The following is a 12,398-nucleotide window of genomic DNA, read 5'->3' on the forward strand; positions in this document are numbered from 1 at the left end:
CCTTCGCTGCGCCCACAACCCTGCGGCAGCCTGCGGTTCTGGGAGAGGCGCGAGACGCCCGCCGCAGACCACGGGGCAGAGCTAGCGAAGTGAGGAGGGTCCCTCAGCAGATGCAGGAGGGGACACGTGCATCTCAAAGCCCTTGGGCAGGCCCAGGAAGGACACGTGCATCAGTCAGGAGCACCCTCGGGAAAGCAACCCCTAGTTCAGCTTCACACCCGACCATCTCTCCCTTAGCTTTCACAGTAGTTGTTTCCTATCTTCCATCCAGGTTTCTGATTCCCACAGCCTGGGAATGCGCTCCAGGATGGAGGGAAATCTCTCCCCTTTAGGAAAGGGTGGGAAACCTCTGCGTGGTGCTGTACTAAGCTTTTGGTTCAATTTTTCGTAATCAATATACAAGGAATCAATATAAAGAGAAATGTTCCCACTTGCACAAACTTACCAAGAAAATTCGTTTCTAACTGATTCCTCTGCATTTTTCCTGCTCTTACCAACAGGCCGGGTCCTGAAAGCCTTACTCAGGACCAATCCACACTGCATCTTTGCTGAGGCAGGGGGAGATGCGACTAAGCCAAAGCTCAGAGCAGCCTTTGGCCACAAGCTGTGTGTGGTAAACGAGGAGATGATCCCCTTTCCCCGACCTCCAGGCCACTGCGGGAGGCAGCGACAGTATCCACGCTGCCTGCGGCTCTGCAGAGTGACTCTGAGCAGACCATGGACCCCTCAGAAATCACCCCACCAACTGATTTCTCTAGACAAAAAAGGGAAAACCAGCCTTCACAGGAGGGAAAGCTTTGCACAGGGAGGCAACCCCCCCAGCAAGGGCACGCGTGATCCCAGACAGGCATGCGCTGTGTACCCCGAGGTGTCTCTCCAAGACATCTCCAGGTCAAGGCCCACCTCCACCTCTGTGACTGGCCACACTCACCTGTGAACACCAGGAACTGGCAGAAGCAGCCCCTGCAGCAGATGTATCTATAACCTTCATCCTCTGCTGGATCAAACATAGGGTCCCACCGACCTGATGATGTTTGTAGCAATGCAGGGGCACCGAGAAGTGATGACTGCATGCTCTAGCATGGAGTATGCTGCAGTGGGGATACCTTCCTCCAGGGCCACCCTCTTCCTCCTGTCCGCTTCACTCTAGCTCCTTCCCCGCCACCCTCATCACCTTCACTTTTCCCCGAAGATCCTGGTCCTAGTTTGCCCTTGAACATCTCCTAGTTCTTCCTGGCACTGAATCCTCCAGTGGACGCAAATCACCAGGCTCCTCCTGATCCCCTCCAATTTTTACAAGCTCTGTTACCCAGAAGATAGCAGGCAATAAGGACAGCCAGCATTGCAATGACAACCCGCATGTACTGCAAACGTCACTCTGTGGCCATCCTTCCCAACCCAACCTTGCCCCCTGCTTGAGGCAGCAAGAACACACATGGTGTGAATATATCCACAGCTTGTCTGTGTTTTCATCCAGCCCCTTTGCCCTGCGCCAACCCCAACCCTCAGCAGCGTGAGCAGGGTCTCAGCGGGTGCAGAACGAGCTCCCGGCTGGTTCAGGAGGAAGGCGAAGGCAGAGACTTACTCCGCTGACTTCCAGAAGTGCCCGGGGTGGGAAAGGCGACGGTTCCGCTTTGGCAGTTTCTCCAGCATGTCCATGAGCTTGGTGAAGGTGGGTCTCTCCTCTTGCTCATAGGCCCAGCAGAAGAGGAGGATGTCCTGCAGACACACAGGGCCAGGGCATGAGAAACAAGAGCCAAACCCTCTCTGGCCATGTCCCACAAATCAAACATCTGCCCCACACTCCGACCCTGGATCCCAGTGTCCCTCATTAGCTCCTGCAGGGAAATTTGTTGCTTGGGCCCCATCTCCATCACCAGCTCCTTGTGAAGAGCTGGAGTGAGCAGGGGATGTGCAGGTCTTATTCATATTTGGGTAACGGCAGCAGGAACTGAGGCCCTGCCTTGCAGGCTGGGGAAGAAGGGATGCTTTGCTTTTCTGCTGGCAAACCACGGGCACGGCAGAGCGTCAGCCGAAGCGCACACCACCCAGGGCGTTCGCTGGTGCCGTGTCCCCCTCCGTGCACGCACCCACCCATGCACACACCCACGCACACGCAGCTCCGCCGTCGGCCCCACGGCACCTACCGAGATCTCCTTGCCCATTCCGATCTGGCTGAGGTTGGGCTTCATCCCTCTTCCCACCTGCCATATTATTGCCTCTGCCGGCTGCGTCTTGAAGGGCCATTCCCGCGCGTGCAGCTCATACCAGATAGTGCTGCAGGAGAGAAGTTAGGAGCGTTGGGGAGCTCAAAGGCATCCTGAGGGGGGGAGTCTGAATGTCGTACTTGCCTCCACGTCCTCTCCCCGCTCAAAAATCATCCACAGAAAAAAACATCTAGTGCCCACTGCCAGGAGAGGTTTCTCGGAGATAGATATCACCGCTCCTATCTTACAGATGGAGAAACCGAGGCTGCCGACTTGGCCGCGAGCAAGCCGCCAGGTCGCTGGCATCCTCTAAACAGCCTCATCTCCACCGGCAGCATCCAGAACACAACGGCAACTTGTGCTAGATGGTAAAACCCCGCGCCACGGCCGCTGCACGCAGATGCTCAGCACCCCGGCGCGGCGAGGGCAACACCCCAGCGGCGAAGCTGGCCGGCGGGCGGACTCGGCAGGCAGACGCGAGAGCGAGCCTGTTACAGCAAGTGGAACCTCCTGCCACTCTGCAATAGTGCTTCGACCTGCTGCATGCGGAGTAGCTTAATGGATAATGCAGGGGGTAAATATGTCTTACAGCTGCCGGGCCACCTTTTATAACCTGCCACCTGCTCCAGCTGCATGTGCTGGGAGCTTAGCGGAAGGAGGAGTGTGAGAATTTGCCTTTGCTCTTTTTTCCCCCGGTGCGTGAAGAGCACTCGGCTGTCAAAGCAACGGCGCGAGCCGTCCCGCGCGGCCTTCCGGGGCAGCAGCTCTGCCACCTCCCCGCGGGGCGAGGGCACGCCTGCAGCCGGGCGCTGCTGCACCGCTCGCATCGCTGTGCCGAGGACCGGCCTTCTCCAACATGCCCCGGTCCTAATTTCCACGTCAGTCTGCAGCCCTTTCACTCCTGAATTCAACCAAACGCTCTGCTGACGGACCAGATACGGAGACGAGCTGGAGCTGCAGCTGTTTTGAGCTGCTTTCCCTCTATCCAGTCATGGGAATATCCCGAGAAAGCTTCCCAACCGGGCTAAGTTTCCCTGCTTGGTGACAGCGCGGTGCCGGCCCCGCTGCCGGCAGCCCCTCGCGCGCCCTCCGGCCTCGGCCCCCGCTGCAGCGCGTGGGTTTGCGATCCGCCTCCCCCCGCTTGGAAGAAGCATCAATCTTCCGCTCCCGAAGCGCCCGGGGGCAGACAGGCCCGTCCGCGGGTATCGCTCCGCTCCGCATGCATAACGTGCGCCGAGACGTGACTTGACGGGGAGAGAGGAAAAAAAACCTGTATCGTCCGTGGCAGCAGCGACTGCGGCGCAAGGCAAAGCGAAGGCAGCGGGGGCAGGCAGACGGCCCCGCGCACCTCCTCTCCCAGGAATTCACGGAAAGGCAGGAAGAGCCCCTATTTCCAGGGCAAATGCCCTGAGCCGCAGCGTCCCTTCAAGGTTCGCCACCGCGGCCGGTTAAACCGGCAAGAAACGAGGGCAGAAACGGTGCCGGCGTGCACAGCAAATCCGACAGAGCTACCGCAAGCCCGATAAGTGAAAAGCTGCTCTCAGGAAGGGGAGGCAGATCACCCGATTTTGGTAAACTGCCCATGGTTTGGCTGTAAATCTCCCTTTTGATTCTACAAAATACCAGTGGGCTGATGACTTGGGGATATGGCGGCAGGGACACGCGCCGTTTCCCATCGAGGATCGTGCCCGTCGCCTTCCCACGCAGGGAGGATGCAGCTTCCCAGAGTTTTTAGAAGATTTTCGTCTAAGGAGTCTCTAAAAGAGCTTTTCCCCTTGTAGTCACCAAGTCCCAAATCAACAGGGGGAAACCACGTGTAAGCCAGCCCCTCCGCAGCCGTGATGGCAATGCCCCCGGGAATCAGCCGTCCTCTTCCCAGGCTCAGGGAGTGCCAGAAAGAAGAAAGAGCAAAAACAGGGGAAAACCATCTAAAGAAATTGCCTGCAACTTTACATAAGTGCAGAGCTCCCTTTCAAAAAAAAATAAACACACCCAAAAAACAACTTCAAGTCTAAATAACTGACTTTCACTTAGTTCGATAAGATTCCTTAATTACTTCTCTCTTTTTTTTTGTGCTAAAGTTCTACCTCAGGGGGGAAAAAAACTCCAAACCCTCACAGCTTTAATTACTGCATTTTGGATGGAAATATCACATCAGATAACAGCTCCCTATAAACTAATCACTGCAGCCTGCAGTCTTTATGGTGTCCATCGGCACAGCGCGCAAGAAAATTAATCCACCGGAGAAAACCTATAGCCCTGCGTCCGCCCCGAGAAAGATTTTATCGGAGGAATGATTGGGCTCCTGTCATAAAGGATGTTTTCTTTTCGATAAATAGCGTGAATGATTAACTGGTTCGCTGAGCGCTCTCACCGAAGGAGATTCATCAATTATTGTATTCGCGGGCGTTTGGCATCTCCTCCCCCTGTGAGCCGCAGTTTTACAGCGACGCTCCAGCTCTGCTTAGCCCATTTGCCGGCACCCAGCAGGGAGAAGGGGGGGACTGTGAGCCGTGCTGCGCCCTCGTCCCGCTGTCGAGCTGATTCCTTGGCACTAGCCGTGCTAGGAACGCCCGGACATCACGGCAAGCGCAAACCCCCACGAGGGGCTGATTCGTGTTTCCCAAAGTCAGCCCTGCTCTAGAGCTGAAACACGGGGATTTGGGGGCTTTAACGTGGAGCTTTAACTGGAATTTTCCCGAAGCTGAAGATGCTCCAGTGCCAGCAATGGGAGCTCCCGCTCCGCTTCCCCTGCCCGTCCGGCTGCTGGGAGCAGGTCACACCCGACACGAGCGCGCCGGTCCTCTGCCGCCCGCCGCGGGGACTCACCCGAGTGCAAAGACATCCGAGTGCTTGGAGAAGGGCAGCTTGTCCTCCTCGGTGTCGGGCGAGAGCTGGCGGATGATCTCCGGGGCGAGGTGGCACAGCCAGCCGTTCTGGATCCGCAGCTTGTTCTCCCGCCTGAGGAAACACAGAGCCGGGGCCGTGGGTGCTGCGGCAGCGCCCGTCCCGCCACGCCGCCGGCAAACCGCCCCGCGGCACCCTGGTGAGCCCTGGGTCCTGACCCTGCCGTGATACACGGACGGCAGAAACGGTGGCGGCGCTTCTGCCCCGACGCGGCACAGGACCAGCGTGGGACCGCGACGAGGGGCAGCGAGACGGAGGGCTGGCACTGCCGGCAGCTGTGTCCTCGCGCCGCCGCAGCATCCTCCCTGCCACAATTGCACCAAAAGTCCTCAAAAAAGCATGGGCAAAACGTGACCCGGGGTTAACGCCATCAGTATTAACAGCCAGCTCGGTTTTTCCCGCGGCAGTCGGACGGACAGGGCTGAGCAGGAGACTCGGTGCCGGCGGGCAAGGCCAGAGCCGCTCTAGTCAGTCCCAAGCATTTCCTTCCCCTTCATGCCTACGTGACATGAAACTTTGCCCAGCAAATGGGAGAAAGACATGGAGAAAAAGGGCACGCTGGCACTGCAGGCGCCCGGAGGGCTCCGCTAGCACATGGAGGGGACGAGGCGGGGACAAGCGCGAGAGAAAGGCTAATACGTGACGTCCCCACTTGACCCCAAGCCGCTTGGCAAAGAAGGACGTCAAACACAATCCTACCAAAAAAAAAAGCCCTTCCAGATTATCTGCTGTACGATACTGTATTACATGCAGGAAACCTGCCGGAAGCCTGACTAGAGAGCAAAGCGCCCAACAGCCTCCACAGGAGCATCTGGTCGAGGTGGGAAGAGGCTGAAGGTGCTGCATGAACCTGCTTTGCTCCATCAGCCAGGGCCCCTCAGCACCCTGGCTCTGCAGGGAGTCACCCTGCTTTCCCACTGCCAGCCGGGATGCTGAGAAGCTGTTTGGTCTCCTGGACCAAAAGATGGTCCATGCTCCCGGTGGAGCAGCAGCATGTTTCTCAGGTCACTGTGGAGAGCCAGGGCTCCTTGATGTAGACCTGGCTTTTACCTCCGAGCAGAAAACATGAAGGCTGGACGAGTGGAGACAGACCAGCATTTCCCCTGTGAACGGTGCAGGCTTTATTTCTTGATAGCAGGGTTCTGATGACACTTGGCCTGCTCCTGGCATCCCAAGGGACTCGAGGCAAAGCACAGAAAAACAGCAGAAACTGCAATTCCCTCCTCTATTCACTCGCCTCCTCTGCACAAGGAGCACGAACTGTCAGAAGGGGCTCACGTCTCTGCTCAGCTCACTGCTTTGCTGGAGAGAGTCCGGCAAAGGCCACCAGGATGGTCGGGGCTGGGGCACGGGACACACAGAGACAGGCTGAGAGAACTGGGGTTGCTCAGTCTAAATAAGAGAAGGCAAAGCAGAGGTCCTGTTGCTCTCTCCAGTTACCTAATGGGACATGGCAGAGAAGATGAAGTCAGATCTTTTCAGGGATGACCACAGACAGCAAAAGAGGCAATGGCACAACTTGTAGAGGGAAAAAAAAGTTTCACAAGGGGGAACTCCAGTTAGAGATTAGGAAAACATTTTTCCCTGTGCAGGTGGTCAAATACAGGGGCCCAGAGATTGGGGGAGTCTCCAGTGACCTGATGAGGCTCTGAGCAACCTGAACCCCCCTCCTCCAGTGCACTCCTGGTCCCATTTTCCCCAGGCTTTCTTGGGCAGATCTTGAGCAAGCCATGCTGCCTGTTAGAAATGCAGCCACCGCAGTGTTGCGTGAAGAGACAGTGCTGGAGGCTGGGGACAACACGAGGAACCGGCTCAGCTCATTACGTCTCCGTCATCACTCCAGGAACTCGACAGCTCCTCTTCATCTTGGCGGCGTAGGAGGGCACCTCGGCAATCAAGAGCACCGGGGGTGCTCAGGCGCCTCTGTTCTCTGGGAGGCAGAGGCAAGAGCACTCCAGCACAGGAGGGAAGCTTTCAGCTCCCACCGGTGAGCTCCAATTTCCATCCTTGATCTGTGCGCAGGGCTCTTAATTACAAGCTGGTGTTAAGCACTGGGGTCAATTAAGAAAGGCACAAGGGTACTTTCTCTCCCTTCCCCACCAGCACTTTTGACGTCCGTGCTCATGACTCTTGTCCACGGGTGGGCAAGGTGGAGAGAGACAACCGGGCAGGCTCAGATCTGCTCCACGGTCCTCAGCAAGCCAGGCCTTGGGTTTGTGGCCATTTTTTTTTGCAGTGCCCCTCTGCTCTCTCCCAGCCTGTGAGAGCTCTGAGATGATTCAAGGCAGCTCCTTGCTGAGGTCCTTGCATGCTCAGGCTGCCCAATCCAGCACCACCCCAGGACTGGGACCCCCCGCTTGCTCCAGGAGGCTCTGGCAGTGGCATCTGGTTCTGAGCTCCAGCGTGAGCCCACCCCAGCTCTCTCCAATGCTCGTGGACACCCGAGTACACGGCCTAAGGGCTGCTGAGCTTCCAGCAACAAGGGCTGAGCTGTAACAAAACCCCAGAGCTGGTAATTTGGGGTTTCACAACAAAAGTTGGGCTGATTTCATGCACCACATGGCCACTTTGACTAACAGAAAGGAACAGAATCAAGTGAGCGTCTTGCAAAGCCCAGTGAATGAAAAGCAAGCTTGCCGTTAAAAGTGAGAGCAGAAGAGCTCTTCAGACCACTCAAAATCCACCTCACGCTCTTCATAATTACAGAACGACCCTACCAAGTCCAACAATGTTTTATATAAAGGAATGATAAATATGATTTTATCAGGGTAATATGTTTGATTATGAAGTCTCTTGAACGCAGTTGTGATAGCCTGCCTTATTTTTAAGAAGAGCAACTGCATTATTGCGCAGATTGCAAAAAACAACTCAAGGCAAGCCTTCGCTAGGAAGACGAGGAGGGTTTTTAAATCATGGCAGGGGGCACGCTTCGGTCACCACAAGGCAAGCCCTGGCGAAGACAGCCCAGCGCGTAGTTCTCATCTGCGTCTGCAAGCTGAGGCAAGAGCTCAGGCCTTCCCTTCACCTGCAACAAGCTCCCTTTACGCTGATAACCGCCCAGCGACCACGCAAACCTCAAAGGTCCCAAAACTGGCCTGTTCTTGCTATTATTTGTCTGGGAGAAACCACAACAAGCAAAGTCCCTCAGGAAAGAGAAAACCCTGTCTGACTCAGAGAGGATGACTGACGCAGCAATGAAAAGGGAAATGGGATCACCGGACACTTTCTGCTTCAAGAACTGTGGCAGATGGTGAGTGCAGACCCCCAAAACTGGAAACCTTCCCCAGATCTCCAGCAGCAGCAGATTCATACCAAAATCCACATGTTTTAGTGGAGCAAGCAGTCAGGATAAGCCATACTGAACGCTCCTTTTCTGCAGCATTTCTCCACTGTGGGCCTGCCAGGGAAAGCAGCAGGCCTGCTGTATTTCTTGGGCTTGCAAAGCTTTTGGCCAAGTTTGTGCAAAAAAAAGGGAAGACGGTAATTATGCAAGTGGTAAGAAAAGGCTGGCAGCGCAGTCAACCGCTTCGTGCGACAACCGAACGCCAGCAAGAGGCACAGGGAGAGAAAGGCGTGAATCCTTGAATCCTTTCACCTTGCCACACCATAACTACAAAACGATATAAATCCAAATGTTCACTTTATCTCCCCAGCATCTCTGCATCTTTGTGCTCCAAGAGGGAACAGCCCAGGGCTGCCGGTGCAGATAACACTATATTTGCTTGTGTAACTTTTAGCACAAAGTTTTCAGTGAAAAACCTCTCACTTGCTGGGAAATATCAGCAATATCAGCAAAGCTTTTTTTTTTTGGTTTGTTTTAGCAAAACCAAAACAGAATCTCCATTCATTTTTCTCTCCTCCTTTTCCTTTTTCCCCCCCGCCACTTCTGCTTTCCTTCCTTTCCAAGGCTGTTCAAATCCTGTGCTCTTTGCCCTGTTATTCCTATAGCTCGAAAACTTCCCAAACCACTGGAAGAGCGTGGGATAATAGGAAACATTTACCAAATGTGGGTGATTTCAAACCTAAAGAGACAAAAAGATGTTTCAGCGCTGCAAATGCCCTGAGTCTGTGGCAGCGAAAGGTCCGCGGAGCAGCCGGGGGACGGCCGCGGCGAAAGGGGACGCGTCAGCCCGGGCTGCGGCTGCGTCACTCGGCAGCCAGCAAGCGCGAGACGAAACCGATGCCAGAGGATTACAGGGGCTGCGCTGGGGAAAGGCCGAGGTACGAGCCGGCTTTCCTGACCCCGGTGAAACAGATCCCGAGGAACATCTCGCAGGGAGTTCTGGGCACAGAAATGAGGCATGACCCCAGGAAGAGCCTGGGGCCAAGAGACCCAGCCGGAGCCAGGTCCTGCCCCTCTGTGTCAAAACGGTGCTGGAGGCTGGTATGCAGCAGCGTGCTCATGCGCTCTGGTAAAAGCAAAGCTGCTTCCCCAACCCTAGGCTTCAAAAATAAAATGAAATACAAGGAGGCAGTCGTGCAGTGCCAGGCTGGCAGCGTGCAGTACTTGTGCGGGAAGAGCTGCTTCCCAGGCGCACAAACCAACCCCTCAACGCCGCAGCTCGGGAGAGAGCTGCTGGGGGGACGGTGTGGCGCTAAGGGGGGGCGCGCAGCCAACGTTCGCCCCGCGGAGCCAAAAACACCCGGCGAAGGCAACGTCCTCCCAAAGGGACACCAGCTCCGCGTGGAACATCCTCCACCCAGCCCCCGGCCGCTGCCTCGGAGCAGCGCTGCTTCCTCGCAAAGGATCCGCTGCTTCGGACCGGGAGGGCGGCCCCAGCGCTCCCCGCCGGCTGCCCATCCCCGCGGCATCCTACCTGCCCGCCTGCAGCACCCCCGAGATGCTGAAGAGGCCGAAGTCCGTGATCACCACCTTCCCGTTATCGTAGAAAACGTTCTTCGACTTGAGGTCTTTGTGAAGGATCCCCTTGGCGTGCAGGTAGCCCATTCCCTAGGAGCAAAAAAGAAAGAGCTGAAAGAGAGGCAGGAGCAAAGAGGATCAACATGGGAGGAGACGGGGCAGCTCCCATGATTGCCAGGGTGGGGAGAGCCCCGGGCAGTGTCCACGCTAGAAAACTGGGCCTGGACTGAGCCGAAAGCAGGTTGCACATCCCAGAATGTCCATTAATGCTTCCCTGCAAAAGGGAGCGAGGGTGGGCAGCCGGCGGGGCGCCAGGCTGGCACGGGTGGTGCTCACGGGGGCTCGGAGAGCACCGCCGCGGGAAGGAGCCCGAGCCCCGGCGCCCTGGGCTGTGCCGGTGCCTGCTCGTCTTCCCGACCCATTTCTCACGCAGCAAAAGTGACGGCCTACAACGCTCTCCCGCAAGCCTCCACTGGGAAATTGATGATGATGATTTGGCCTTCGTCTTCTTTCGGGTTCGGGAGCTGAGGGGTAATAAGTCAGAGCTCTCCATCACCACCGCCGCATGCCTGGCCCGAGTCATTAACGCTTCCCACACGCGCACCGACACCATGAGCCAGGAAACAAGCGCCTTGAGGGAGTCCCGGCTTAATTCTTTTTCCCTAGGAAAAGCTACTTGGTGGTTAATTAAAATTATTGCTAATGATGCAAAAAAGGCCATGGGTGGGAAATCCGAACTCGCCAGCACGGGGCTTGTTTAGCATCGGCAAATGGAGCAGACTGCAGACAGCTCCATGTGGCGGGCGTTTAACTCCGTGGGATAACCAGCCTCGCGCACGGGCAGAGCAGCAAATGCCATTTATCCCGGCTCTAGCAAAGCTCTCAACGCCGGCTCGCGTAACACGCTCACAAGCAAACAAGGGAGACTTGTTCTAGATGAAACTGCCGCTGGATATATGCAAAATTGGACCAAAACCTGTTACTTAGGAGCAATTATCAATTGTTCATCACCAACGTGGAAGGATTTATGGAGTGGATTTCCACAGGGGTCTATCCCTGTGCTATTTTCATATATTTTCATTAACCACGCAGGCAGCAGACCAGGAGCATGGTTTTAAATTTGCAGATGACACGGAGACGGAAGGCGCAACCTGCACAAGGATGCAAACTACAATGCAAAAGGATCATGACAAATCGGAAAAGCAATCAGGAAAAAAACAAAACAAAAAAATGCAAAGGCAGTTGGGACATGGCAAAGTCCCGAACGGATCAAGGATCAACCAGCAGCAGCAGCGAGGAGGGAACCGCCCCAGAGCTGCCAGGTGGCCAGGACACCACCAACCACACGTCTCCCATCCTGCACCCACTTCAAGGACCGTGTGGACATGGAGGCACCAGCGGATATCAACGGAAGAAGAGGTGGCTTTGCAAAACCAAGTGTTTTATACAGCCTCCGTAGCAGCTAAGAGGTGCCTATGGGGAAAAGCACAGAAATCCAGAGGCAGGCCCACCAACCGCTTGCCCTCTCCCAGCGGAGGACGTGCTATCCGAGACGCTTCCCAAACTCGAGGCCGGGATCTCGTGGCAAGGTCAAACCTCCCCGGGGGCTGCTCGAGCATTTGCCCATTGGGGTTTATTTACTTTGGCAACCGGGGGAGGCGCAGCCACGGGCTGCATTTTGGGAAAGGGAGCCGAGCCTTTGCTGCAGGTGTTTCCCGGGGTGCTCTGGGCCTGGCACTCAGCCCTGCTGACACTGCCCGCTCCCGCGCCTGGCTCCGCGGAGCACAGCACGGATCCCACGGCAAATTCCATCCCTACCAGCTTCGCCGCGAGGATCAGCTGCGAGAAACAGTCCCCGCGCAGTAATGCCTTAATTTGCGCAGATGCCCTACGTGCGTGAAAAGCCAGCTCCCTCTGCCGGCTTAGCTTCTTAAACCAATTAGCTTTCGCCTCCGGAGGATCACGGCGTAACGAGAACCCTTGCACCCAGTAATCCAATAAGCTCCGAGGATCGACTGGCTCAGGCAGAGCCTCAAAGGATGAAATCGCACAACCTCTGTGACGGCGGTAGCGCGGCCCAGGCCCCCTCCATGCTCTTACGTCCACCTCCTCCGGGTGACACTGCCCTAAGTCCTTCCCCAAGCCAAACCAGAGGGAGGCCTTTTAACAAGGTGCCGAAGACGCAAACAGATGTCACGGAAAGAAATAGCAAGCAGGAAGGACTGGGTGATGCAACGAATGGCTCCCATGGGGAACGAGCCCTTGCTCAGCGCAGAAACGCCTCCTCTTCCAAAAGCACCAGACCTGCACCCATGGCTCTGCCAGGAAGCACCTCGGCACGCTCTGCGGTGGCCTTGGCTGCACAGGTGTCCAGTGAAGGGTTAGGGAGATGGAGGGAAAGAGCAAGTGCATGGCTGTGCCAC

The 12,398-nt window shown here is 56.2% G+C and overlaps 1 protein-coding gene across 1 annotated transcript in view; it reads right to left on the bottom strand.

Annotated features, from left to right (window-relative positions):
• Positions 1-12,398, bottom strand: part of KSR2 (kinase suppressor of ras 2) — a 91,427-nt gene that overhangs the window by 5,025 nt on the left and 74,004 nt on the right. The window contains exons 17-20 of the mRNA XM_064522327.1: positions 9,932-10,065; positions 5,037-5,168; positions 2,148-2,277; positions 1,586-1,719 (exon numbers count right to left, since the gene is read on the bottom strand). Coding sequence (XP_064378397.1) covers positions 1,586-1,719; positions 2,148-2,277; positions 5,037-5,168; positions 9,932-10,065 — 530 coding nt within the window. The remainder of the gene's footprint in view (positions 1-1,585; positions 1,720-2,147; positions 2,278-5,036; positions 5,169-9,931; positions 10,066-12,398) is intronic.

This window comes from Dromaius novaehollandiae, chromosome 17, assembly GCF_036370855.1.
Source record: "Dromaius novaehollandiae isolate bDroNov1 chromosome 17, bDroNov1.hap1, whole genome shotgun sequence".
Classification (NCBI taxonomy): Eukaryota; Metazoa; Chordata; class Aves; order Casuariiformes; family Dromaiidae; genus Dromaius; species Dromaius novaehollandiae.